Source organism: Cydia strobilella, chromosome 24 (genome assembly GCF_947568885.1).
Source record: "Cydia strobilella chromosome 24, ilCydStro3.1, whole genome shotgun sequence".
In the NCBI taxonomy this organism is placed as follows: domain Eukaryota; kingdom Metazoa; phylum Arthropoda; class Insecta; order Lepidoptera; family Tortricidae; genus Cydia; species Cydia strobilella.
In genome coordinates, this window is record NC_086064.1 from 5349062 (window position 1) to 5375620 (window position 26559).

General features: G+C 42.3%; 1 protein-coding gene across 1 annotated transcript; it reads right to left on the minus strand.

Moving 5' to 3' along the window:
• Positions 1-2656: 2656 nt before the first annotated feature.
• On the minus strand, positions 2657-25044 carry LOC134752425 (uncharacterized). Its single transcript, XM_063688136.1, has 11 exons — positions 24839-25044; positions 24207-24348; positions 21097-21147; positions 20197-20253; positions 18553-18609; positions 17850-17939; positions 16832-16888; positions 15465-15536; positions 14335-14388; positions 13397-13468; positions 2657-2721 (listed from the first exon to the last, which is right to left on the minus strand). Exons 1-11 carry the CDS (start codon positions 24974-24976, stop codon positions 2657-2659), a joined length of 855 nt encoding a protein of 284 aa, XP_063544206.1. The 5' UTR covers positions 24977-25044.
• Between the last annotated feature and the right edge of the window lie 1515 nt (positions 25045-26559).

Genomic DNA, 26559 nt, shown 5'->3' on the forward strand with positions numbered 1-26559 from the left:
AACGTACAATAAAAATATCTTAAAAGCTATATACGACATCGGTACTCGTGAAGTAATGACATACTTTCCGCACTAGCATCGAAATGTACTATTTATTTCATTTGGGCACCAAGAAGTATGTTGGTAGTAAACCTTTTTGCGAGTAAAATAGTATGTAATAATGATTTAATATAATATTGTTAATTAACTAAAGTTTCATTATTGCGTCATTTCATCTCATAACCCTACTATTGAATTGAATGACCTTTTTCACGTTTTCTGCAGCAATGCAGTCGACTGCAGCAATATTGAAGCGCGACATTGCTGTCGACTGCTACGGCAGTAGCCGTAAATGTCAAAATCAAATTTCCTGTCCGGATTTTGACGTTCATTTAAAATAAATAATCAAAGGGGATCATCGATTTTGGGCCCGGAGGACAAACCATCGCGTATATTATGGTACACTACACAGACGGTTACAGTAATTATAAACGCATTTGATTACGGAAAAAGATATAATATTGGGTGTAAATGAAACGGGAATGTATTATACAATAAAATAAATTATATCTATTATTAATTTCCGTAAATCACACCATCATCTTTATTAGCATAGCATAGCTTAACGCTCAATTTCGCACAAACCGTGAGGTTTTCACTAAGGAGTTTAAAATTCTCTTTGCACTAAACTTTATGGTTGGTAGAAAAGTCTGTATTCTAATTTGGCACTAACTGTCACTGTCTGTCATTGCTATGTCATAGCCTCATAGCTGACATACGTGAGATATATGCCACAATGTATGCATTGCGCGTTTTATCAGAGCTTTGCCTGAGGTGTGTTAAGTAAGCGCGCAATCAAAATTAAACATGCGTAAACAATCGTTACGCGTACCGATGAAACTGGGTAAGTTAGTCATGGGAGAATTAACAGTCGACCGCATCGCGAACTCTCGGCAGTTCAAGCGGACCGATCGTCTACCGCGAACATTGAAGTGAGACGGAGATATGGAAGTCGATCAAACGTTCTCTACAGTGAATCAGTACCCGTCAGTTAGTGTCTGCGTGGGTAATTTAAATAGCTTGGACGTCGTAATAATTATGGTTGTATTCCATACAATATTACATATACGTGAGAATTTTTTTTGTTATTACACTAACATGAGTAAGAGATTTATGAAGGTGAAACAAAAGTCGAGTGTCCATTTTCTATAAGCAACAAAAAAAAATTCTAAACAAAAATGGTTAATAGTAATTAAACGGATTCATTTACGTTAGAGATTTTTTTGTAGAATATAATAAATATAAAGAGCTTAATTAACATGTAATTTTTATGTACACATTAGGTGTTATTTTTATGTAAAAAAAAATTTAATAAAGAAAGTTATTGGGGGCAGGTTTCTGTGCCAAGCTGGAAGAAAATATAAATACTTAATGAGTATATGCCTGAGAACAGCATATTAGAAAATCTCTAGTGTGGGGATTGATGTTTTGGTTTATTTCTCTATTTTAGTAATAATTTGGATTTATAAAAACAAATTGACATATTTTGTGGAGATTTTTTTCAAAATATATTATTTGTAACATAGGTAATCACATCTCAAAAAATCTCTAATGTGAGAATTAATGTAGATTTCTCATACATTTTGAACTGTGCTGACCGGCCTAGTCTTAAATATATGTGAAATGGAAATTAAAATAGAGCCACTTCCCGGCCTAGGCCTGCAACTTTGTATGAAATTTCATTACAGGCCCCTCGTCTAGCCGCGCCGGAGTCGTGATACTTCCCAGCCTAATATAAAGAACGTAATATCAATATTACATAGCATGTTTGAGAAAAGTAACTTACGCGGCACAGCTGGACAGTCCTCGTCTCTCGCCGCGTCGCCCGACACCTCCGGCTTCACTGTTCTCTCTGCTGCAACAACGATTTACATTACGATACCACGTTAACAAAAAACTACATAATACTTACTATCGCGGGATTGGAGTCGTTTGCAAGCTGAGTATTTAATTGACCAGCATACTCGAAACACGAGCGAATCGTCTCCGTTTGCTTTGGCAAAAATGCTTTTGTAGGACATTTTTCACAAGCGGTTCTCGTGGAATTTTATAAGCAGGTTCGATAATTTTATTATGGTTTGTATTAGAGTCGCTTAACTTCTAACTCGGGTAAATCCATCTGTCAGATTATGCGATTGTGGTATTAAGAAAATGTTGGTCTTGTCTTGTTGTTTGTGCTGTTGTTGGGTCGAATGGATTAACCCGAGTTTGATGTTAAGCGATTTGTCCATTCAGTTTTTAGGGTTCCGTACCCAAAGGGTAAAAACGGGACCCTATTACTAAAACTCCGCTGTCCGTCTGTCTGTCACCAGGCTGTATCTCATGAACCGTGATAGCTAGACAGTTGAAATTTTCACAGATGATGTATATCTGTTGCCGCTACAACAACAAATACTAAAAAGTACGGAACCCTCGGTGGGCGAGTCCGACTCGCACTTGTCCGGTTTTATTTGATATTTTGTCAAAATGGCGGATCCATGGGAGTTCGCAACGTGTACCTACAGCTCACAGAGCCACCAGTACTACACTACATTATTATCGAGGTAGGGAATGGAGGTATTTGTAAACTGAGTTTGTGACATTTAAAACGAACGAGCTTGGGAGCTTGAGATGTTTTCTACTTACGCAAAGAAGGTTCAACACACATCCCTCCTTCAGTCGGCGGGAACCCTGATTCCTCAACTGAAACAGAATGAGTTTCGTTACATATATCCAGCCACTATCATAGTTATTATTTAATAAGTAAAATTAATTTTAGAACTCCTCGGTCTCCTCGTTTGAACTTTGAACACATCACTTAACAAAGTCTCTTATATTAACGAGTAGAATATCTTAACTTGTAGTTTTTTTCTCTCATTTGTCCTTGTATTTCATAATGCCTACAAATGTTTGTTCTGTAATATAGTTTTTGTGAGTGTTAGGCCCTAATCTTGTTGTCTTGAGATCTATCGTAGGGGTGTGGACTGTATAGGGTGCGGCATAGGCGGCAAGGATGGAGAAAAACAACTGGAGCTCTTCTTAAATCAGATGCAGGAGGGTCGAGGTCGGAGAGGTCTTCTTTTCTTCTTTTGGAGAGGTGTTTCTTGCTCGGCTGCTCGATTCGTAATGGCTTCCTATGGCCGGCGCACCGCCTTTTATTCCCTCCATATTTAAAGACCTCGTCCCCCGCGCCGCGCCGGCGCGGGCGTCTGCGCTTCGCGCATGCGCAGACCTCTCTTTCCTCGACTCTCCTACGTTTCTCTTTATTTATTAAAGTTATATATTAACAAATTACATGTTTTATTTATTTATCCTACCTATCTTATTAGATTCTATTCTATTATCACAATTTCTTATTAGAATAAGGTTGCGTATACTTTTGCCCTATTTTCTTATACAGATCTACGTAATGAAACACAATGAGGAAAATTCTTTATTTGTTATAAGCCTATCTTAATTAAATTATATTGCAATCCTAACTTTACCTAATTGGAATTCTCTTATTGGATTCCTTTAAGAGGTACAAAGTATGCTACTCATACTTTGTCCTGTTATAAAAACATACTAAATACCATTTATTTCTATACGTGACGCGACTTAAAATTATTACATGTTAAAATGACTCTAAGTTACAAAATACTATGCGCGTCGTGTACATTTCTCCCGCCGTCGCCTTGCGATCCCACTGGTAGCACGACGATCTTCTTTGTTGGCCGCCTCAGCACGTGTCCTCTGCTGGTGGTGACGTCCACGACTCGTACCACGCCGTCCTTGCCCGGATACGTCTGCTTCACTATTCCACGTGGCCATATGTTGCGGGGGAGGTTGGAGTCGCATATTATTACGACATCGCCGACGGCCGGGATGACTCCTGCGCCGTGGGGCTCCCGCCGGTGTTGTAGTAGCGGCGCGTACTCGCGAACCCAGCGCTGCCAGAAGGTGTCGGCCAGCTGCTGGGCGCGCCTCCAGTGTTGTCGCGCGTTCATGTCGCTCTCTTCGAAGGTGCCGGGAGCCGGGGTGTAGCAGTCCGGCCCGAGCAGGATCATGTTTGGAGTCAGTGCCGGCGGGTCTTCTGGATTCACCGCTACGTAGGTTATGGGCCTCGAGTTGACCGTCGCCTCCGCCTCCGCCAGTAGGGTTTGTAGAGTCTCGTCGCTCGGGTATTTTTCATGTAGGGTGGCCTTCATAGCTTCTTTCACCGTGCGCACCATACGTTCCCACACGCCCGCCATGAAGGGTGCGGCGGGGGGTAGGAAACGCCAGTTTATGCGGCGCGCGTGGGCGGCGTCTCTCATGGCTTCCGTCAACTCGCGGTTGGCTCCTCTGAAGGCGGTCCCGTTGTCACTCCACAGCTCTGTCTCCCCGCTCCATCGGCTCTGTCTGCCCGCGCCGGGCAATGAAACGGCGTAGTGCGTTGATGGCCGAGTCCGTGCTTAGTGAGGCTACCATTTCTAGGTGTACGGCCCTCGACGTCATACATGTGAACAGCGCGACGTACCTTTTTTCTCTGTGACGTCCCACTGTGACTTCTTGCGGCCCGTAGTAGTCTAGACCCGTGTAGGTAAAGGGCCTCACATGATGCGCCAGGCGTGCCGCCGGTAGGTCACCAGTGGCCGGGGCCGCGGGCTTCGCACGACGTAGTCGACATCTCGGACACTGAGCGATCACTTGTTTCACTGTCGGCCTTATTTTCACTATGTGCACTCGCTGTCGCAACTCGTTCACCACTATTTCCGTACCGCCATGATGTAATTGTTCATGCACATGAGAAACATACAATTTCGTGTAGTGATGCTTCCCATATAGCACTACTGGTTGCACTGTCTCTTCTTGTATGTTGCCGGCCGCCGCTATTCTTCCCCGTAGTCGTATGATACAGTCCTCGTCCATATAAACACTCAGCTTGGCCAGTCGGTCGTCCTTGTCGGGCGTACGGCCGCTCGCTATTCGCCTTCTCTCTTTCTCGTAGCTATCTTCTTGTGAGGCGCGTATTAGTAACTTTTCGGCGGCGTTTAGGTATTTGGCTTCTAGCGTTAAGTATTTCTTCTCTTCTTGGGGTTGGGTAGCTGCACTCTTGGCGGGCACGCGCGTGTGTTGCGTGCGTTTGTTCCATGCGCCGTCTTGTTCCGCGTTCGCTCGTGTCCGCTTGCGCTTCGCCGCCGCGATAAGTTGTGTCGAGGGCGGGGCGGGCGCGCGGGGTTGAGGGCGCACTAGGTCGATGAACTGTAGCACGCGCGCGGTCGCTCGCAGCAGCCGCATCCATTTTGAGAAGCGTTCGATCTCGGGTATAGCTGCGTGTTTATCTTGCGTAGGGACGGCGATCGCAGCGCACGTCTCTTTTTCTTCGCCGGTCGCGGGAACTTCGACCTTATTCTCGTGGGGCCAAGTCTCTTTTTGTTCATAGAGAAAGGGCGGGCCGGTGAACCATCTATGTTGCGAGTCGAAATCTGCCGGGGTGGCGTCGTCGGCCACGTTGTGTGCTGTCGGTACCCATCTCCACTCGTTTTTCTTAGTGCAGTCTTCTATTTCGGCGAGTCTGTGTGCCACGAACGTCTTGAATGTGCGGGGCTCGGCGCGTATCCATGCCAGTGCCGTGCGAGAGTCACTCCAATATGTTTTCGAAGTGATTTCGAAATTGTGTTCTTCGACGACTGTTTTTGCTAGCCGTACGCCTAGGACGGCCGCCTGTAGCTCCAATCTAGGAATGGAGACCGGTTTCCTGGGTGTGACTCGACTTTTTGCGGCGGCTAGGGCTATCTTGACTGAGCCGTCGGCTCGCGTCATTCTCCAATACACTGCGGCGGCGTAGGCTTCTTCACTGGCGTCGACGAAAGTATGCAGCTCGTGTGTGGCGGCGGGCGTAGTGTCGTAGCACCTAGGTATTTTTAGGGTACCTAGGTCTCGAAGTTGTCGTAGCCATTCGCTCCAGCGTTCGTGTAGCTGCTCTGGTATCGCTTCGTCCCAGCCTGTGCTATGTTGCCACGTGTCTTGCATGATTCGCTTGGCCGGCGTAGTGATTGGTGATATGAGGCCGAGCGGGTCGAAAATTGACATAATGACGCTGAGTGCTTCTCTCTTCGTCGGAGGCCGCAGGTCGTTGATTACTTCGGGCTGCGCTCTTCTTGTATTGAGGCGAAAGCGGATACTGTCCTCATTTGTGTTCCATAGCAGGCCGAGCGTTTTTTCTATCTCGCTCCCGCCGATAGGGACAGTATTTCCCTCTCGCTCTTCGCTGCCGACGACGTTACTTATTGCTTCTTTTTCGTTCGTGGCCCATCCTCGCAACTGGAACCCGGCTTTTTTGTGCACATAGTCGACGTCTCTTGTTACTTGTCTTGCCTCTTCTATTGTGTCGAAACTTTGTAGATAGTCGTCCATGTAGTGATTTCGCTCTATCGCTCGCGCGGCTTGCGGGTACTGTGTCGCGTGTTCTTGTGCATTCCTATTTTTTATGTATAGGGCGGTGCACGGTGATGATGACGCGCCGAATATGACGGAAGTCATGCGGTACTCTTCTGGCTCTCCCTCGCGGCGATCGCCCCTCCATAGGAAGCGGAGGGCGTCCCGGTCTTCTTCTCTTATTTTTATCTGCATGAACATTTCTTTCAGGTCGGCTGAGACTGCGATGCTATGTTGTCGAAACTTCATGATGACGCCGGGTAGCGATTGTAGGAAATCTGGGCCCGTATGTAGCATGTCGTTGAGGCTGCGACCGTGTGATGTGGCCGCAGCATCGTGGACCAGTCTAATCTTCGGCTTCTCTGGATTGCAGACTGCGAAGTGAGGTAAGTACCACGTTCTGTCACTCGGGGGCGTTGTCGCGCGCTCGGCGTAGTTTGAGGTAAGTAGGTTGTTGACGCGTTCGTTATATTGTTGCTTTAGGCTTGCGTCACGATCCAGCTTCCTCTCGAGCGTGTGCAGCCGCTTGAGTGCGTCGGTGCGATTGTTAGGTATCTTCTCTGTTTCGTTGCGCCACAGTAGCCCCGTCTCGAACCGGCCATTGGGTAGGCGGCGGCTCTTTTCTTCTAGTATGCGTAGAGCTTGTTGTTCGGGATCACTACGGGGTCGCCTCGGCTCGATTGATAGAGACTCGAGGGCGAAATAATTCTTCATGGTTTCTTCTATGTTCTCGGTCGGCCCGGTACGAGTGAGATGTGCGCAGCAGTAGGCGATCGGCTTCGCCTTTGTGGTGCGACAGCCGTGAAGTACCCATCCTAGTAGGGTTCTCGACGCGACGAGTTGTCCGCGCCGGCCTTTTCTTATTTCTCGTGACACGATCAGGTCCCAGTTGTCCTGGCCGATGAGTATTTGTGGGGTTGCACCGCGGTAGGTTAACTTGTGCTTGATACCCCGGAGGTGCGCGCAGCCGTCTATTTCTTCCATGCCGATCGACTGTGTGGTGAAGCCGAGGCTGCCGACGGTGTGCGCGTTCGTTATGCGTTGTTCTTGGCTGTCGTGCTTATTCTTGATGAAGACCTCGACCCTCCTGCTCTGATTGTGCTCCATCTCTTTCCCGCCTACGCCTTGCACCCACATTGGTTCAGTGGGACCGTCTAGCCCGAGTGCGTCCGCCAGTGCTGAGTCGATGATTGTCACCGTGCTGCCTTCATCTAATAGGGCGAACGTGTCTAGTGTCGCTCGCGGGCCGCGCAGTGTTACTGGCACTATCTTCAGGTAGGCGCGGCTCGTTCGTGGTTGTGCGCAGGCGACTGTGTTCACTGCCGAGGCCACTATTTCTTCCGGTTTATGTTGTTGTGGTGGCTCGACTTGCGCAGCGGCGACTGATTGCGGCGTCTTCTCGTGATGTAGTAGGCGATGATGTCTCATGGGGCAGCCCAGGTGGCCGCAGGGCTTCGCACGACACGCGAAGCGGCGATGCTTGCTAGCGAGGCATCGGTAGCAAATGTTGTGTTTCTTCGCTACTTCCCAGCGCTCGTTCGTGTCAATTTTGATGAATTGCGGGCACGACGGCAGTTGGTGAGTAGCGTGTTCGCATAGTGGGCACGCTTGCTTCTCTTCTCTTGGCTTCTTAGTGTCGGCGGTAGCGGCGTACGTTCGCTCGGGCTTCTTTCTTGCGGTCCTCACTTCTTTGTTCTCCGTCGTATTTTCAGGCGGAGCGTAAGGCGTGCACTTGTCGGCTTCGTTGTTTAGAAAGTCGGCAATCTTCTTAAGCTCGGGCGTATCTTCTCTCGTGGCCGCGTAGTCGTACCACTTGCTTCGGAGTATAGGCGTGAGTTTATCGACCATCGACCGCAGTAGCTCTGGATTGTAGAGGTACTGAGGCTTCTTCAATATCTCGATAGTCGTGACAGTGTTTGCGATCTTGCTGGCGAATATGCACAGGTCGCGCGGGCTGTCGGTGAGTCGCGGCAGTCCCTTCATCTTCTCCAGTTCGTTGACGAGTAATGCGTCTGGCCTTCCGTATCTTCTTTCTAGTGCTTTAATGATGTCCTCGGGGTGCGGCCGGCTGATGAGGAGGGCGCTTACGGCTTCCAAGGCTACTCCCTTGAGGCTTTTTCTTATACGGGCGACGTTTTCACTTGCGGCGAAACTGGGGGCGGACTCGTTGTACGCGGCTTTAAATTGTAGCCACTCGTTGCATAGGCCACTGAATGTCGGCAGGTCTGGTATGTATTTTCTGTAGGACTTGCCGGCTTGGATGGCTTCTGTTAGGGCGGCGGTCAGCGATGACACGTCCATGGCGTGGGCGGCTCGAGGGGCCTCCGGCCGCGCGTGTTTTCTAGTGGCGCGCGGGGCCGGCACGTGTGCTTCTTCATGGGCGGGCTCTTCTTCAATCGCTGTTGGTTGTTCTGGGCGGCGGTTGAACCAATCGGCAATGCGTTGTGGAGCAAGGTCCTCTTCCTCTTCAGACTCTTCTCTTGACGAGGCGAGGTCGAGTCTTTGTTGTCTGATTCTTGCTAGTTCTGTTTCGGCTTGTACGCGCTTCAGCTCCAGCTCGGCTAACTTCTCCTTGGCCTCTAACTCCGCGAGGAGTCTCTTGCTGGAGGCCTTGGATCGGTGTGACCGAGCGGGCTTAGCGGGAACTGGCGGCGGTGGCATTAACTCGACGGAATCTCGCCCGACGAGTGTGGCGACGGTGCTAACTGCAGGCGTTGCTCTGATTCCCGACGTGTCGGCTGGGCCCCCATTCGTGCTGGTGCCGGCGATGCTGGCTTCTGTTGCAGCGCGCGTTCTTGTGGTGGTGCCCGTGCCTGACGTCTCGCCCGTGCCCGACGTCTCGCCTGTGCCTGACGTCTCGCCTGTGCGTGACGTATCGCCTGTTCGTGACGTCTCGCCTGTGCCTGACGTCTCTCCTGTACCAGATGTATCGCCGGTCTGGTCCGTGGCCTGCGTTTCATCTGACGAATTTTCTTCTCTGCCGTGGTTGCTTCTTGTTACTGCCATCTTGCTATTTTTCTTGCTTCAGAGATCCGGCTTCGACGAGGACCAAACAATGTGAGTGTTAGGCCCTAATCTTGTTGTCTTGAGATCTATCGTAGGGGTGTGGACTGTATAGGGTGCGGCATAGGCGGCAAGGATGGAGAAAAACAACTGGAGCTCTTCTTAAATCAGATGCAGGAGGGTCGAGGTCGGAGAGGTCTTCTTTTCTTCTTTTGGAGAGGTGTTTCTTGCTCGGCTGCTCGATTCGTAATGGCTTCCTATGGCCGGCGCACCGCCTTTTATTCCCTCCATATTTAAAGACCTCGTCCCCCGCGCCGCGCCGGCGCGGGCGTCTGCGCTTCGCGCATGCGCAGACCTCTCTTTCCTCGACTCTCCTACGTTTCTCTTTATTTATTAAAGTTATATATTAACAAATTACATGTTTTATTTATTTATCCTACCTATCTTATTAGATTCTATTCTATTATCACAATTTCTTATTAGAATAAGGTTGCGTATACTTTTGCCCTATTTTCTTATACAGATCTACGTAATGAAACACAATGAGGAAAATTCTTTATTTGTTATAAGCCTATCTTAATTAAATTATATTGCAATCCTAACTTTACCTAATTGGAATTCTCTTATTGGATTCCTTTAAGAGGTACAAAGTATGCTACTCATACTTTGTCCTGTTATAAAAACATACTAAATACCATTTATTTCTATACGTGACGCGACTTAAAATTATTACATGTTAAAATGACTCTAAGTTACAAAATACTATGCGCGTCGTGTACAGTTTTATTTAGGATTTTTTTATGTAGGTGATATGGGTTAGCATTTAGTAGTAACTTCTCGTTACTAATAATAATATTATATTCAAATTCAAATTCAAATGTTTTATTCGTAAAGAACTTAAAACTAAAATTACATACAAAAGTATACTAAAGCTATAGGAACTTATAAAATAGGTAGGAGTTGAAGTTTACCACGAAATGGTCTCGCCTCAGCATAATGCTGAACCGAAGGTCAGCGCTGATCTTCCGGCGGGACCATTTTGTATATATGTAATTGTAATATAATAATATTTTGATAGTTAAGGACTATATCGTTTATAATAAATACAACTTTACTCAGCCGTTTTTTTTTGGTACTTAATGCATTTTTAATAAAAAATTACACGTGTTTAACTTTAATTAGTGCTTTAACAAGGTACACATTCGTCCTGGGAGCTCGACGTAAAGCATATGGTTTAGACAAAATTTACTCAATTTTCCCGAGTAACAATAACGATTTCGGACAACTACAGGCAAATTAACGGTGTGCGAACAAAACGATATTACACAAATAAAAATCATACTATGCGAACCGCAATTACACATGATTCGTAAAGCGAAACATCTGGGGCAGTCTAATCAATTGTTTAGTGGAAAAAAAGAAGGTTTGGAGTTGTGCATGGTGGCCTTTTAGAGAATATGGCATGTTACTTACGACAACTCCGACTTTGACATCCAATATAACTATAATGGAGCATTTCTATCGACCCACTCTAGTGATGGTTCAAAGCCATGAATGTCCGTGAGACTTTAGTTTTTAGCTGATTATTTTAGCTCTCTCACTCATTCCGCTTGCATCAGAAATTGAAGGGAATCAGATCTATATCCCCACGCAAGCCTATCAAAAGACCGGGATTTATAGGCCCGTGAAATCCGAGGAGATACAAATAATAATAATAATAATATATAATTAATTATTATTAAATTATTTAATGTACTATTGTTATACAAGAGGGGAAAAGTTGTTGTTTAACTTCTCGTGCTAGTAATATTGTCTTCGGTTACCGCGATAGTTACTCATGAAATAAAACTATGAAAACGGATTATATCGCGTATATTGAATTTATAATACATCCCGACGTTTCGAACTCTTTACAGCGTTCGTGGTCAACGGGTGACTGAGGAAAGATTACAAAATGCAAAAATACCCACATACTAAAATAATGAACAATCATAGACTACAAACTTTAAGGCTGGTTGTACATGCAAAATCGGTTCATAAGGCTAGTTATACACTATAATTATTTTTCAAGTAAAGATATATATATATACGCGATAAAAAACTATGCCGGCTCCAACCCTACACCACGGACCCGAGAAGATTTAATTCCCTCCTAAATTGTAGGAGGGTATCCCAATATGGGACCGGCAACAAACTCGGCGGGACACATCTTTTCAAAACATCAGAATGTCCAGCATCATCCAACACTACGGTCTCACAGTCTATGTCTCGCTTGCTCCTTTATCAGGTGGACTACAGGATCCCAAGCTGGTGGTAGAGAAAAGCCATCTTCCCTATTAAAGTTTGGATATTTCTTAATCTCAATGGCCTCGCGCAGCATTCTGGGTATGTAACGCTTCTCCTTGGCAAGAACCAGAGGCTTATCAAACTTAGTTAAAGTTTAATAAGCCTCTAAACTAAGTTAAAGTTTGATAAGCCTCTGGTTCTTGCCAAGGAGAAGCGTTACATACCCAGAATGCTGCGCGAGGCCATTGAGATTAAGAAATATCCAAACTTTAATAGGGAAGATGGCTTTTCTCTACCACCAGCTTGGGATCCTGTAGTCCACCTGATAAAGGAGCAAGCGAGACATAGACTGTGAGACCGTAGTGTTGGATGATGCTGGACATTCTGATGTTTTGAAAAGATGTGTCCCGCCGAGTTTGTTGCCGGTCCCATATTGGGATACCCTCCTACAATTTAGGAGGGAATTAAATCTTCTCGGGTCCGTGGTGTAGGGTTGGAGCCGGCATAGTTTTTTATCGCGTATATATATATATCTTTACTTGAAAAATAATTATAGTGTATAACTAGCCTTATGAACCGATTTTGCATGTACAACCAGCCTTAAAGTTTGTAGTCTATGATTGTGTCATTATTTTAGTATGTGGGTATTTTTGCATTTTGTAATCTTTCCTCAGTCACCCGTTGACCACGAACGCTGTAAAGAGTTCGAAACGTCGGGATGTATTATAAATTCAATATACGTGATATAATCCGTTTTCATAGTTTTATTTCTCGTGCTAGTATTGATACCCGAGCAAGCGAAAGATCCCAAAATTGAACCACGAACGTAGCGAGTGGTTCGAAAAATGGAATCTTGAGCGTTGCGAGGGTATTAAGGCACGAGGGTAAACAAATTTTGCCACCGAGTGAAACACATATTTTTCACCACACCAACACAAGGAAAATACTAACTGTAAAATATCAAATGATTGTTATTAAATATTTATCATTCAAAATCATCATTTAAAAGTCAATTCTACCAGAAAACATAAGATAACAACTCAAAATTTGCATCTGATTACTTTGCCTCACATGTGAATAAAATGCAACTTTCTTATTAGTTTTAGTAGAGCCTTTACGAGCTGGTGTGGTGAAAATATATTTTTCAACACACTTGCTCAAAACGACGTTTTTATTCCACCGATTTTTGGCTCATAATCCTAGATATTAAACACGCGTGCTCTTTCAGTGTATTATTCCACTCGTGCTTTTTCATTATATTATCCGACTGAGTTAAGAAGGTAACTGATTGCTAATAATATACATGGAAAGGGAGCCTCTTTAATTGGTCGGACTGGCGGGCAACGGCGCGCCCGACCGCCTGCGCGGTGCGCGGCCCGGCCGGCCCGCCCGCCGCGCCGCCCGCGGCCGGGGCGAGGGGCGGCCGGCAGTACGAGTATGACAGATGAAACACACAATACTAACTGTTTTAACTATTAAAATTTGATTAATATGTTTCTTTTTTTTCTCACAAGTGTGTTGAAAAACGTCGTATGAAACGCGTGTGCATTGGTCATTCCACACATCGGCTTTCTTATTGCGCGCTCGCTTACAGCTCGCGCGCACAATATCGCCTCGTGTGTAATGACCAACTTAGCACACTTGTATCATAATGTACTATTATCTTTTATCTAGTGCAGCAGTAACTTACGCGCCACAGTTGGGCCGTCTCCGTCACTCGCCTCGTCGCCCGACGCCCCCAACTTCACTGAACACTCCTTATCTGTAACAATAACAACGATACATTACGCTATTACGACAATAAATCATAAAATCGAGAGTGAATATACATCTTTTAGGTAAGCAAGATCCATCCTAGACTGCATTGGCACTTACCACCAAGTGAGATTGTGGTCAAATGCTTGCCTTTTTGTAATAAAAAAATAAAAAATAAATGAAAAAATCGACCCAGTCTCCACAGGCCCACAGTAAGCTCTATATGGCTCGTGTTGTGAGTAGGTACTAGACAACGATGGACATATAATATATAATACCGTCAACCGAGGTGAATAGGGATAGTGGGGATGAATATAGGTACAAAACTTGTAGTTGTAGTGAGATTTACCTGACAATTTATTTATGAAATTATCAAGTAAATCTCATTCCAAGGTTTGTCCCTACTCATTCCGGCCATCAATATTCACACCGGTTAACGGCATATGAATGATTCTTAGGGTTCCGTACCCAAAGGGTAAAAACGAGACCCTATTACTAAGACTCCGCTGTCTGTCTGACTGTCTGTCAGTCTGGCACCAGGCTGTATCTCATGAACCGTGATAGGAACCCTTCGTGCGCGAGTCCGACTCGCATTTGGCCGGTCTTTTGAAGTCCGTCCGTTTTTCTAAGATCAAGAACTTGATCTTAGAAATCGGAAAGGCCATACAACATTTATTGTCAAGGGAGGGATGGAGGCATTTGCAGGCTGAGTATAAATAGGTATAATAATAAATAATAAATTCTTTATTCATCGACCAACTGGGATCAATTCGTGTTAGTAATGCTTATGGGTAATCTTATACTACGGTTAGTAACAGCAGTATAGTATAGTAGGTATGAGTATAGGTATTCATTTTCATGTTGTCCACTTACGTAAAGAAGGTTTAACACACGCTCCTTCAGCTGGCGGGAGCCCTGATTCCTCCACTGTAATAGAACAAGAATTGGTACACTCAACATATCGTAACGGTCAAAGTAGCCAAATATATCGGAATATACCACTGTTTAGGGCTCCGTACCTCAAAAGGTAAAAACGGAACCCTTATAGGATCACTCGTGCGGCTGTCTGTCTGTCTGTCCGTCTGTCACAGCCTATTTTCTCCGAAACTAATGGGGCAATTACATTGAAATTTGGTATACATATGTACGTTTGTGACCCAAAGACGGACATGTAACGTATATACTATATACATATCAAATGAAAGAGCTCATTCTGAGAATCTTAAATATAATTTTAAGATAAACAGTTAAGAAGTTATTCAAATAAATAGGCCAACAATGACCACCCCCCCCCCCCCCCTTTATCTTCGAAACTATTGGGTCAAAAATTTAGAAAAAAATACACAAAACAGATCTTTACCTATAGATCACAGGAAAACCTATTAGAAATGTGCAGTCAAGCGTGAGTCGGACTTAATTACTTAGTTTTTGATCCGACCCCTACGGGTTTTTTAAAGACATTTCACATAAAAAATACATTGTTTAAATTGTGTAATGTATGGAACCCTTGGAACGGGAGTCCGACTCGCACTTGGCCGGTTTTTATATTTGACCCCACCCGGTCCATAGTTGTGTTTGCCATATTTCTCGCCTGAAACACAGGAATCCTAGTTCAGGCACATGTAAACCATCACTATTTTTAAAGTCTTTGTTTTATATGAATGTATACAATACGTGTTTTTAAATAACTTATGTTTATAATAATAATAAATAAATCAAATATTATAGGACATTCTTACACAGATTGACTAAGTCCCACGGTAAGCCCAATGATGCTTGTGTTATGGGTATTCAGACAACTGAGACAACGATATATAAATACTTATTAAATACATAGAAAACACCCATGACTCAGGAACAAATATCTGTGCTCATCACACAAATAAATGCCCTTACCGGGATTCGAACCCAGGACCATCGGCTTCACAGGCAGGGTCACTACCCACTAGGCCAGACCGGTCGTCCATGTTTATGTTTATAGGAGATGCGCAGCCGTAACTTACTCGGCACACTCGGACAGTCTCCGCCACTCGCCGGTTCACCCGACGCCTCCGACTTTACTGTAAACTCTTCGTCTGGAACAACAATTCTATAGTGACACACGGAACACACACAACTTTTCAGTAGAAAAAGGGCCAACTTCAAATTGTCTATGGGAAGTCAACTCTTCGCATCTACATTTTTTTTTAATTGGCCGTCTTTTTGTACTGACAAGTTCGCTGTGCCATGCAGAGATAGATTAAGCGACTAGAAAACCAAGAAAACCGTGCAGCGATTTTGATAGCATACACAGTGCGTTATTTTAAATGTCAAACTTCTATGAAATGATGACATATAAATAACACGTGCACTGCGTGTGCTATTAAAATCGCTGCAGTATTTTCTTGGTCTAACTTCGACACTCACAAGCAGTAAGTCTAAAACCGCCTTATTCATATAACTTTACAAGCTTCAATTCTTAGCAAAGAATATAATACTATTCTTAGTTGTCATGTTTTATCCCTGTTTTACAAATACATTAGTCAAAATGACAGATTAAAACAAATTGAGGCTTGTATTATGTTGATAATAACATAATACAAGCCGCTTGTTGCTTGTTGTTGTTGTTGGTTGTTGTAGTCCGCCATTTGTACATTTCTCTTTATTTGTGCAATAAAGTTTAAATAAATAAATAACATCATAAAACAAAATCGTGCCCCCATTAAATTTGACAGCTCAAATATATGAGTAAATAATAGAACGCATACGATTTAATTAATGTTTAATATAATGGTCATAAGATATACAAGGTGTTCACGAGGAAACCGAAAGATTTTAACCACGCTTTTCTGAGGGCAAAAGAAGTAAAAAATGTAATTAAGTTTAAGTCAAATTCGCAAAAAAAAATTTTTTTTTCCATTTTTTAAATGTATTTGTACATAAAAAGTAAATATTATTGGTAAACTTATAACTTAAAACGGACTTACTTTTTTTTTCGTAAAACCTACTTTTTACAAAGTGTTACTTGTCACTTTTTGACATCTATCAATAAGGATACTTAGACTATGTCCCATAGTGACAACATCGCTATCAAAAATGTGTTTTGCACTATGTAACAATAAAAACTTTTTTTTTTATTGGTATTAATTCTGAAACTAGGCGAATTACAGAAAAGTTTATAGGACATTTTAGTCTTTAAATATGATCAGGAATACGCCGTTAAAATTATTCGGTTTCCTCATGTTACACCGTGTATAATAAATAGAAAGTGGCCTGAGGAGTTGGATGTATAAAGTTACATGGACTTTTACGACTTAGTCGTCTTCACATCATACACAGTCTACGTATATGATCTGCAGGTAATTATGTACCTAATAAAGTTTCTACTTACGTAAGTAAGGTTCGTCACACATCCCTTCTTGAATCGACTGGCTCCCTGGTTCCTCGGCTGAAACAGAAAGCATAACATAACATCTTAGTATATATGTACAAATGTAACGTATAAAGAATCAGTAATAAACCACATGTGACAACTTTGGAGTCTCTGGACTTGCAAGCGGCCAAATGGTTTGTAGCCCAAGTGGTTACACTTCACAGCCACCACCATACCCCACCACCACCACCATACCATAGCCTGTCAAGGTTATATGGTGGCTATATGTGACGTTCCATTGGTAAAAGTACCTTATGGACGCCGGCGCTTACGCTGTTATATTAATGACGCTCCAATACTAATGCGTTTTAATTTACCGACGTGACGTAACCTACCTTACCCGTTTAACATTTTTTATTTATTTATAATAACGGTAATCAACATCCAAAAACCATCTCTTAAAAAATCAGGTGTTAGGTTATTCAATGGAATTGTTTTTAATTCAGACCTTGCGTCTATATCATGTTAGAATTAATATTAAATTAACATAAAAACTTACTACGTATATTGACCCGGATATAGACCGTGATTACCTTTTGAATTGTTTATGAGCTCCCGATATTTCGACGCAGTTACATGCATCTTGTTCACGGGTGGCTGACGGGGTAGCGGGTGGGTGTCAAAGTTGTGTAGACAGAACGCTCGGTCTACCCTCATTCTTGCGCGTCGGCTGCGTTCGCTTTCAACGTTACCATCGGTCGCATTCACACTCGTTGGTCCGGTCGGTTGGTAAGGTAATCACGGTCTATATGGTCAATATAAGTCTAGTGAAACTAACCGTGAATCATTCAAAACTCTTATTATAAAAGCTTAGTCTTAACCTACATGAATTATAAGTAATAGTTTATTTTTCTAAGAATCCCCTTCATTTTCCCATCAAGTAAGCCGGTGATAATCGAGTTCTATGATCAGCCTCACTGGTTAGTTACGGCGGAGATGGTGCAGTAGTAACTAATGCAATGAGTAGGTAACTTACGCGGCACAGTCGGACAGTCCTGGACGTCCTCGTTTCTCGCCGCGTCGCCAGACGTCTCCGATTTCACTGAGCACTCAACAAGACCAGTCTCTGCAACAAGAACACAGAATAACTAATATGACAAGAACATCGAGTCCACGTTACGCCAGTATAGCCAAGGAATTTGATTTCTAATATTTTGGGAAATGCACTGTGCATGAACTAAATGTATTCTATTTGGTACCCCACAGCCCCACACGTCTATAACATATCAAAACACAATGCAATATGCAGTATTCGCAACGAGGCGAGAGCCATTTTAATAGCGTATTTACGCTGAATTAAATGGCCTGCGCCAGTGCCTCCCGGCAGTTTATGGTCCCAATATAAGGTATACCACGCCCAACAACATATTGTAACAGCTCTTTCCCACTGCCGTCCAGTACTTGCGGTTTTCTGCAGGATCCAGTTTTCTGTAATATGCGTGCAGTATCCCGCAAACAGAAAGCTCGTCTGAACGTGACTATATTAGCAAGTATACTACTAAAACGGGATCCTGCTGAAAACTGTAGCCGCAAAAAACTGGACGTCAGTGGGAAAGAGCTCTAAAAGTGTGTCCATCTTTACAATACTGAAAATTGGTAGCGGCTAGCGGCGACTATGTTCCCACAATGGAGAGAACTATGACTATCTCTATGAGACGTAGTAAAAGTTGTGTACTTACGTAAACAAGGTTTAGCACACATCTCTTGTTCAGTCGGCTGGAACCCTGGTTCCTCGACTGAAAAAGAATGCGTACCTATTATTACATATATGTATGTACCTATTACATCTAACCTATTACACTTAGGGCCTGTTTCACAATGTCCAACTAAAGTATTGGATAGCTAATTAACAAATAAATTAACTGCCAGATAAAATTTCCTACAAAAAAAGCACTATCCAGCAGATAAAGCTTATTTGGAGATTGTGAAACGCCAACGATGACTTTATTCGTCAGATAAGAGGCAAGTAGCTTATTCAGGACTTTACTTGGACATTGTGAAACAGGCCCTTAATTGGATAAACAACATACAGTAAGTAAAAAGTAAGTAATATGATCACTACACCTTATAATACAAAGTCCCTTGCCGCGTCTGTCTGTCTGTATGTTCGCGATAAACTCGAAACTTCTGAACGGATTTTCATGCGGTTTTCACCTATCAATAGAGTGATTCTTGAGGAAGGTTGAGATCCTATTGTTAAGTTCGCTCAAAGAAAAACAAATTTAGTAAGAGATTTATCGCGTTATTCATAAAGGTTTGTTGAATCTAGCAACAATTTTTTAGAGATTGCAAATTTTTATGAAAGGGTTACCGTGTAAATAAATATATATAGAAACAGGCAGTTTTATCGCAGCAACGAGTTCAAAATATATACTCGTAGTCTTAAAGAGGGGGCGTAACCCAATTACGAAATTACGAACAAAAAAAACATTCCGAAACTTGCGATTGCGACGGAACGAAAGATTTCGGATTTGCCTGGGTTTTGACGTTTTTCATCAATATCTCTGAAATAATACTTCTGTTTGAAATTTTTCTAGTCAAATCCCTCGGCTATAGATATCACTAGCTATTTTATACTGAAATTATACTCTTATGGTATCATCATCATCATCATGTCAGCCGATAGACGTCCACTGCTGGACATAGGCCTCCCCCAAGGCTCGCCACTCCACTCTTATGGTATGCAGGGTAACAATATACAATTGAAAATAGATGAAAATTAAGACTTGTTTCCGTGATTTTTTTTCCATCAAACCAACGTTAATTTTATAAAGTTTTGCTTAGTCTGTCCTTGCAAGTATAGTCTAGTTTCTGAGTGATTTTAAATTTTTTGCTCTTGTTTAATAACATGTAAAAATTTAACATAAAAATTGCAATTTTGCCTTAGCTTATTAAGTGAAATCAGAGTAAGTTCTGCAGTGCGTCAGCGATGTTTGTTGAAGCCAGGGTACCTGACTTCTTTGCCATTATTAGAAACCGAATAGCGTCGTTCTGGAACAGGGTACGCATTTCTAATAATAGGCTTATTGTGACAGTAAATGAAAACATTTACCAAAATGCGTTTTTCCTGCATTGGTTGTCCGCGCATCAGCAACCGAACCGTAAGTAGTTTAGTTTTTAGTGAGTTTTATTTTATTTTATTTTTATTCTATCTTATTTTACTGTATTTCTTTTTTATGTTGAAATTTATTGTATTGTGTTTGCATTTTAAAACTAAAACCATGTAATGGGTCTATTGCCTGAATAAAGAAACATTCATTCATTCATATTTCATAAAACGAAATTAAATAAAAGTGAACATAACAATACATGTAAAAACTTACTAAGGGAAGGCTGATGACAAATTGCATCTTCATGCGTTAGGCCCACAGATTCTTCGTCTACAACAAAACACATAAAATGTAAACACTGCAACTGAATAATAGTTATTTGTTTTACAAGGAGGCAAAGTTGTTGTTCAACTCCTTGTGCTATTGATAAGCAACCAATCGTAGCGAGTACTTCGAAAACTTGAGTGTTGCGAGGGTTAAACAAACCGTGCTACTGAGTGAACAACAACATTTTTCACAACCAATGCATCAAAGTGTTTGAATAATAAAGAGAGCCTTCTAGCTGTTGTGGTGAAAATTTGCAAAGATTTCTTTAACATAGTCTGTTTAATGCTTATTGTTACAAAATATATAAAAGTGACATATTGGTTTCAAAAATGTGGTCTTTAACGATTATTGAATGCCAATTTATATCAATTGACAAATGAACATAGACTAACGACTTATGGAAATGGAATGGAATGAATATGGGAAGATTCACTGGCTATGAATGAGGTCTTGGTGGCTCAGTTGGCAGAGTGCTTTAGTATCGATCCAGAGGCCGTGAGTTGAAGTCTCACCCAAGGCAGTGATTATTCTACATTTATTCTAAGCTTAATTGAACAAAGGGTACCAAGGGTTATTTTCGCGTAGACTACTAAGATAAGATTCAGTCTTCTTCTCTCTTTCTTTGGGACTGAGAATTGTGACCAATAAGACCTCCTGGGCCCTTAAGCATGTAACATGTTTTAGGGCCCAGGAGGCAGCCCTCTGCATGCCCGCCATACGGTGTTTCACTGTTCAATAGCTACTCGACCCCTTAGTATGTTAGACTATAAGATTCAGTAGCTGCCCTTACAAATAGATCTTGTTATTGGGTACTGATCAAAGATAAATAAAATAGTCAACACTTACGTAATGAAACTACATCACGCGCAGCATCTTCAATCGCCATTTCCATGAGCCCTAAACCAAACATAAACCATATTAGAAGTAAAGGAATCAAAGCATTCACTAAAATTTACCATTCCTACATTTTTTCATGTTGTTCACCAGTACATAACTGTAGACAGTATTTATTTAACTATGAACTAATCTAGTTAAGGATGACTCACGCTAGACCGGCAGGGGGCCGGGCCGGATCTTCCAGCACTTTGTTTTCTATGGAAAACACCATGTGATCACCAATCGGCCGTCATAGAAAATAACGTTGGACGCCTCAACCCGGGCCCGGGCCGGTCTAGCGTGAGTCATCCTTTTGTTGAAAAAATTACCCTAAGACTGGTAAACCCTGATTCAAAGACTGTGAAAAGTGTACTGCCGTCAGCCATGTTCATATCATATGTATAAATCTTGTATACTTAACATTTAATTTATACTTATTGGACATGTAAGCCTGTAATTTATATTATCAATAAAGTTTGCGTATGAGTATGAGTATAATAGGGGAATATTTACTATGATAACGTCAATACACATAAAAACTGGATACAAAATTTAAAAACAACAACAGGGAAAAACACGAGGAAAGACATTATAGATTGTGCCACTGAGTTTTACAAAGAGCTATATAAAAACAACGCTGGAACTTACAACGGTACAAATACCAACACATATTATGACAAACGCAGCAACATCGAAGATGAACCCGCAGATATAGATGCGATGGAGGTAGCAAAACATATAAAGAAACTGAAACTAGAAAAAAGCCCAGGACCAGACTGTATACCAAACGAGGCCTTAAAATTTGGAGTTACTCTGTTAGCATATCCACTAACCTGCTTGTTCAACAAAGCTATAAACACCGGACAAGCACCTGAACAATGGAAGAAATCAGATATAATCCTGCTGTACAAAAAAGGTGACCCTACAAACGTCGGAAATTACCGGCCAATCAGCCTACTCCCCAGTACTTATAAGTTGTTCACCTCCATAATACTTAGCAGAATTAGTACCAAGATTGAAAATCTTCAACCAATAGAACAAGCGGGGTTCCGGTCTGGTTTTTCAACAACGGACCATATTCATGTTATGCAACAAACTATGGAAAAATACAAAGAATTTAACAGACCATTATATTTGGCGTTCGTCGATTACGCCAAAGCATTCGACACAATATCACATGACGCGATCTGGGAGGCACTGAAAAAAATGTCAAGTCCATGAGAAGTACTTCAGCATCCTGAAAAACATATACGACAATAGTGCCAGCTGTGTGAAATTAGAGAAACGAGGACCTGAAATACCAATACTACGAGGAGTGAGACAAGGGGATCCTCTGTCCCCCAAGATCTTCATAGCAGTGCTGCAAAACATCTTTGAGGAACTGCAATGGGAAAACGAAGGCATCATTATCGGCAACCGCTATCTAAGTCACCTCAGATTCGCAGACGACATAGTCCTCTTCGCAGAAAGCAGCAAAAATCTGGAAAAAATGATAAATCAACTAAGTGACCAAAGCAAAAAAGTAGGTCTTTCGATGAACAAAGACAAAACAAAGCTAATGACCAACAGCTCCGCATATATAACAAAACTCGAAGGGGAGACACTAGAATACATAAATAAATACATATATTTAGGAAAAGAAATATCCTTCGAAAAAGATAACGAAAAAGAAGAGGTAGACCGCCGAATAAAGATGAGCTGGAAAAAATACTGGTCCCTGAAAGAAATAACAAAAGGTGACTATCCGCTCCACCTAAAAAAAACAGTAATGGATACATGTATTCCACCGACCCTTACGTATGGCTGTCAAACGTTGACCTACAACAACAGAATAAAAACAAAACTAGTGAACTGCCAGAAAGCGATGGAAAAAAAAAAAAAAAAAAAAAAAAAGGAAAAAAAAAAAAATAAGGAAAATTCACAAAATAAGAAGCGAATCCATACGGAAGAAGACAAAATTAATTGACGCCCTACACTACTGTCTACGTTTAAAATGGCGATGGGCTGGCCATGTAGCACGCTACAACGATAAGCGATGGACAGCAGAAATAACTAGATGGAAAGGTCCCAGTGAAAAAAGACGACAAGCACAACCTACTAAGCGATGGAGCGATGACATCATAGCTACAGCTGGAAAAGAGTGGATAAACCAAGCAAAAGACAGAGAAAACTGGATAAAACTGGAGGAGGCCTATACCCAGACAGGGGTTCCTATCCAAGAAAATGATGATGAAACAAATAAATATTAAAGCAAATAACCTGAGATGGGAAGTGGCTTAATAATAATAATGTGGAGTGACGTCCCTTGGGTCCCATACCCCCGAGAGTCGGTCAGGCCCCTCCCTCCGGCTTGCCTTCATTGGCCGGCTGGAGTGAACACTAAGCAGGGGCCGCAGGACTCTCACCTCTGGCTTGCCTTTACCGGCCGTCCAGAGTGGGGTGTCAGAGCTATATGCTCGCAGGGTGGAAGTGAAATATGCATAAGACGCGAGTTGGCACAGTGGCTGTGAGCGTTTACAGCCACTGGGTAGAAAGCGGTGCACACCTCTCCACACCCTGAGCCACTCACGGGATGTTGTCCCCTTGTCGCTCCGTGCGAGCGGCCGTTTTCGAGGACCCATATTGTGAGTTGGCGAGTCACCACCTGTCCATTTTTTTCGTGTTTTTAAACATAGATTGGGGCAGGTGCCATAGTATTTCCATAGACCCGGTAACCAGTACACTAACATCTCAACACAATAGCCTAGTTTATTTTGTTTCTTATCATTGCAATAGTCCTGCACTAATGGGCTTGTCCTTGCATCGTGCTATCTATCGTGCATACAGGGATAATCGTCGGTTGGTGTCACATCACCTTTTAGAGTAAATTGTCTTTTTACGAGGGGCCTCTGCGTGTTGGCTTCGGCCCCACGCACGCCTCCAAATGTCCGGGACCCCATGGTCCCGAGATTATGTAAAGGACGAACATAATAATGTTACCCCTCATCTCCCACTTGACGGCACTTTGAGGTTACAAGTCAGAAGAACCAAAAATACAGTTTAGTCTGTCTAGCTTGATACCAATAAAGCTCAGTATTTACCTTTGACTCTTTGTTCTCTCTCCAACCTATCTTGTAGACTTGCCTGACTGCGTTGCACAAGCATTTTGAAGTGGCATGCGTCGCGCAGGCGCTCAACACATGCGTCACAGATACCACTTTTGCCATCACTGCCAGGTATTAGCTGCAACATATTAATAAATTATAAGAAAGCCTAAACTCTAACCTTAGGCCTCCTCTATTAATTTTGTCATAGCCATTTTTTTTTATAATTTTACTATACTTATACATCTTAAATATAACACATTAAACTACTTGTCATATTATGATTCTCTGTAGCAATAGAAGTATGCTGGGTGGTATGCCACCTATACAATTTCTTTGTCCAATGTGTATTACGTCTCACATTTTGCTTAATGAGAAAGAGACGCAATGACATTAGACAAAGTAATTGGAAGGAGGAATACCACCCTTATTCAAGTAAAAACTACAGTACAGACTTGGAATTAATTAACACACCGGTCACATAACAGACACGACCCAGATTAGAATAACACAATACTTTCCCTCCCTGAATCCACCCCTATGGGAGTGATATAGAGGTCGGAAGTTTTTATAAAACTGCTTTAATTGAGCTAATCTATAATTAGGATTTAGATTGTATGGAAGCTTACGTCAATTAGGAAGCATGCTTGGAGCATGACAGAGTATGTCTCCGTTATTCCGAGACAGGAGTACGGCGTCGTCATATCTCTCGCCGCAGGACGCAACAAACAGCAGTGACACTCATTTATGACATTAATTGATGCCATTTCATTTATAAATGTTTAAAAACACGGCTGAAAAATACACCTGACGATGACCTGACGCCATCAATGATCAAATAAATCAAAAATAAACAAGTGCAACTGTCAGTCAGTGTCAAAGACCGGGAGACTCTTGCGCAGAGTAGTAGTAGCTTCGCGCCGCGATTCGCGCATGAATGTGGGGGCCCTTTGAAATAATCTTGGCAAGCAATTTCCGTCAGAAAAAAGGCGGAAAATTTAAAAATGTTGCGGCGAATAGTATAGATAGTATAGATTTTTTTTAATTTCTGGCCTATCGAATTTTATTTTTGCATCCACATCAGACAATGAAAAGTGACAATTTTATCAATCAGCGATATCTCTTTCTCGCTCTTACTTATGGGTGCGTCACACACGCAACGCTTTTTAAGCTCTCGTGCGATGGGGCCTTAGGCAAATATTAATGCGAATGCGAATCACGGCGCGAAGCCGCGAACGCGAGTGCGGAGCGGGCGTCGTAGGCAGTGTTGGCCGAAACGTTAATGCAATTAACCATTAACCAGTACAAATTAAACCGTAAACTGTAACTGTTAGGCCTTCATGGTTTACCTATCTATGACTAGAGGACAATGTCATATTTGAATTTATTGACTTATCGATTGAGCTATCAAATAAAGCATATCTATATTAATAATATAATAATAATAATATATTTATTGCTTTCACATTGGTAAAATTACAGATGTTCTTAATCGATAATGTATCACAACATGACACCCTGTAAGGGTATTGCAATTTTATCTATCTACTCTAAACTAATACATATTTATTTAATATATTTAATCCTATAATTTATTAAATCCTATATTATTATTTAATGTAATTAGATATACAACAGAATGGCGACGAGGATGGGATTAAATAAAATAAAAAAGAACAATTTCACGCGAAGTTATATCCGCGGTACCTCAAACTACAGCTAGGTGACTAATTCCTTTACAATGGAAAAACTAACAGAAGTTCTCACCGAGATGATGGAAACCATGAAAGGTATGCAAAACCAACAAATAATTTTGCAAAGCGCATTACTTAATCAAAGCATAAATACAAAACCAGTAAGCGGAACTACACTCCAACCTTACGATGAATTACACGAATCATTCGGCTCAAAATATGATATATATCTTCGGCTTATTTCGGAAAAAGTGGGAGAAATTTAAAACTATAAAGTTGCATTTAAGTTAAAAGAAGGATCTATACCCCTATTTCTGAAGCCACGTCCAGTACCATTTGCTCTCAAAGACCAGGTTGAAGCCGAAATAGACCGATTAGAAGAAGAAGGGATAATAGAAAAAGTAACATATTCTCAGTGGAGCACACCAGTAGTACCTGTGATAAAACCAACTGGAAAGGTGCGCTTATGTGCAGACTTTAGAGCTACATTAAATAAAAACCTGGAAGATGACAACTATCCGATCCCTAGAATAGAAGAGGTATTTTCGAAACTTAGTGGCGGGAAATACTTTTACAGTACATATGGTGCTACTTTCTCGCACAAGTGCGTCAAATAGCACTTTTCGTTCATATGTCGAAAGTTTAAAGGGCCATAT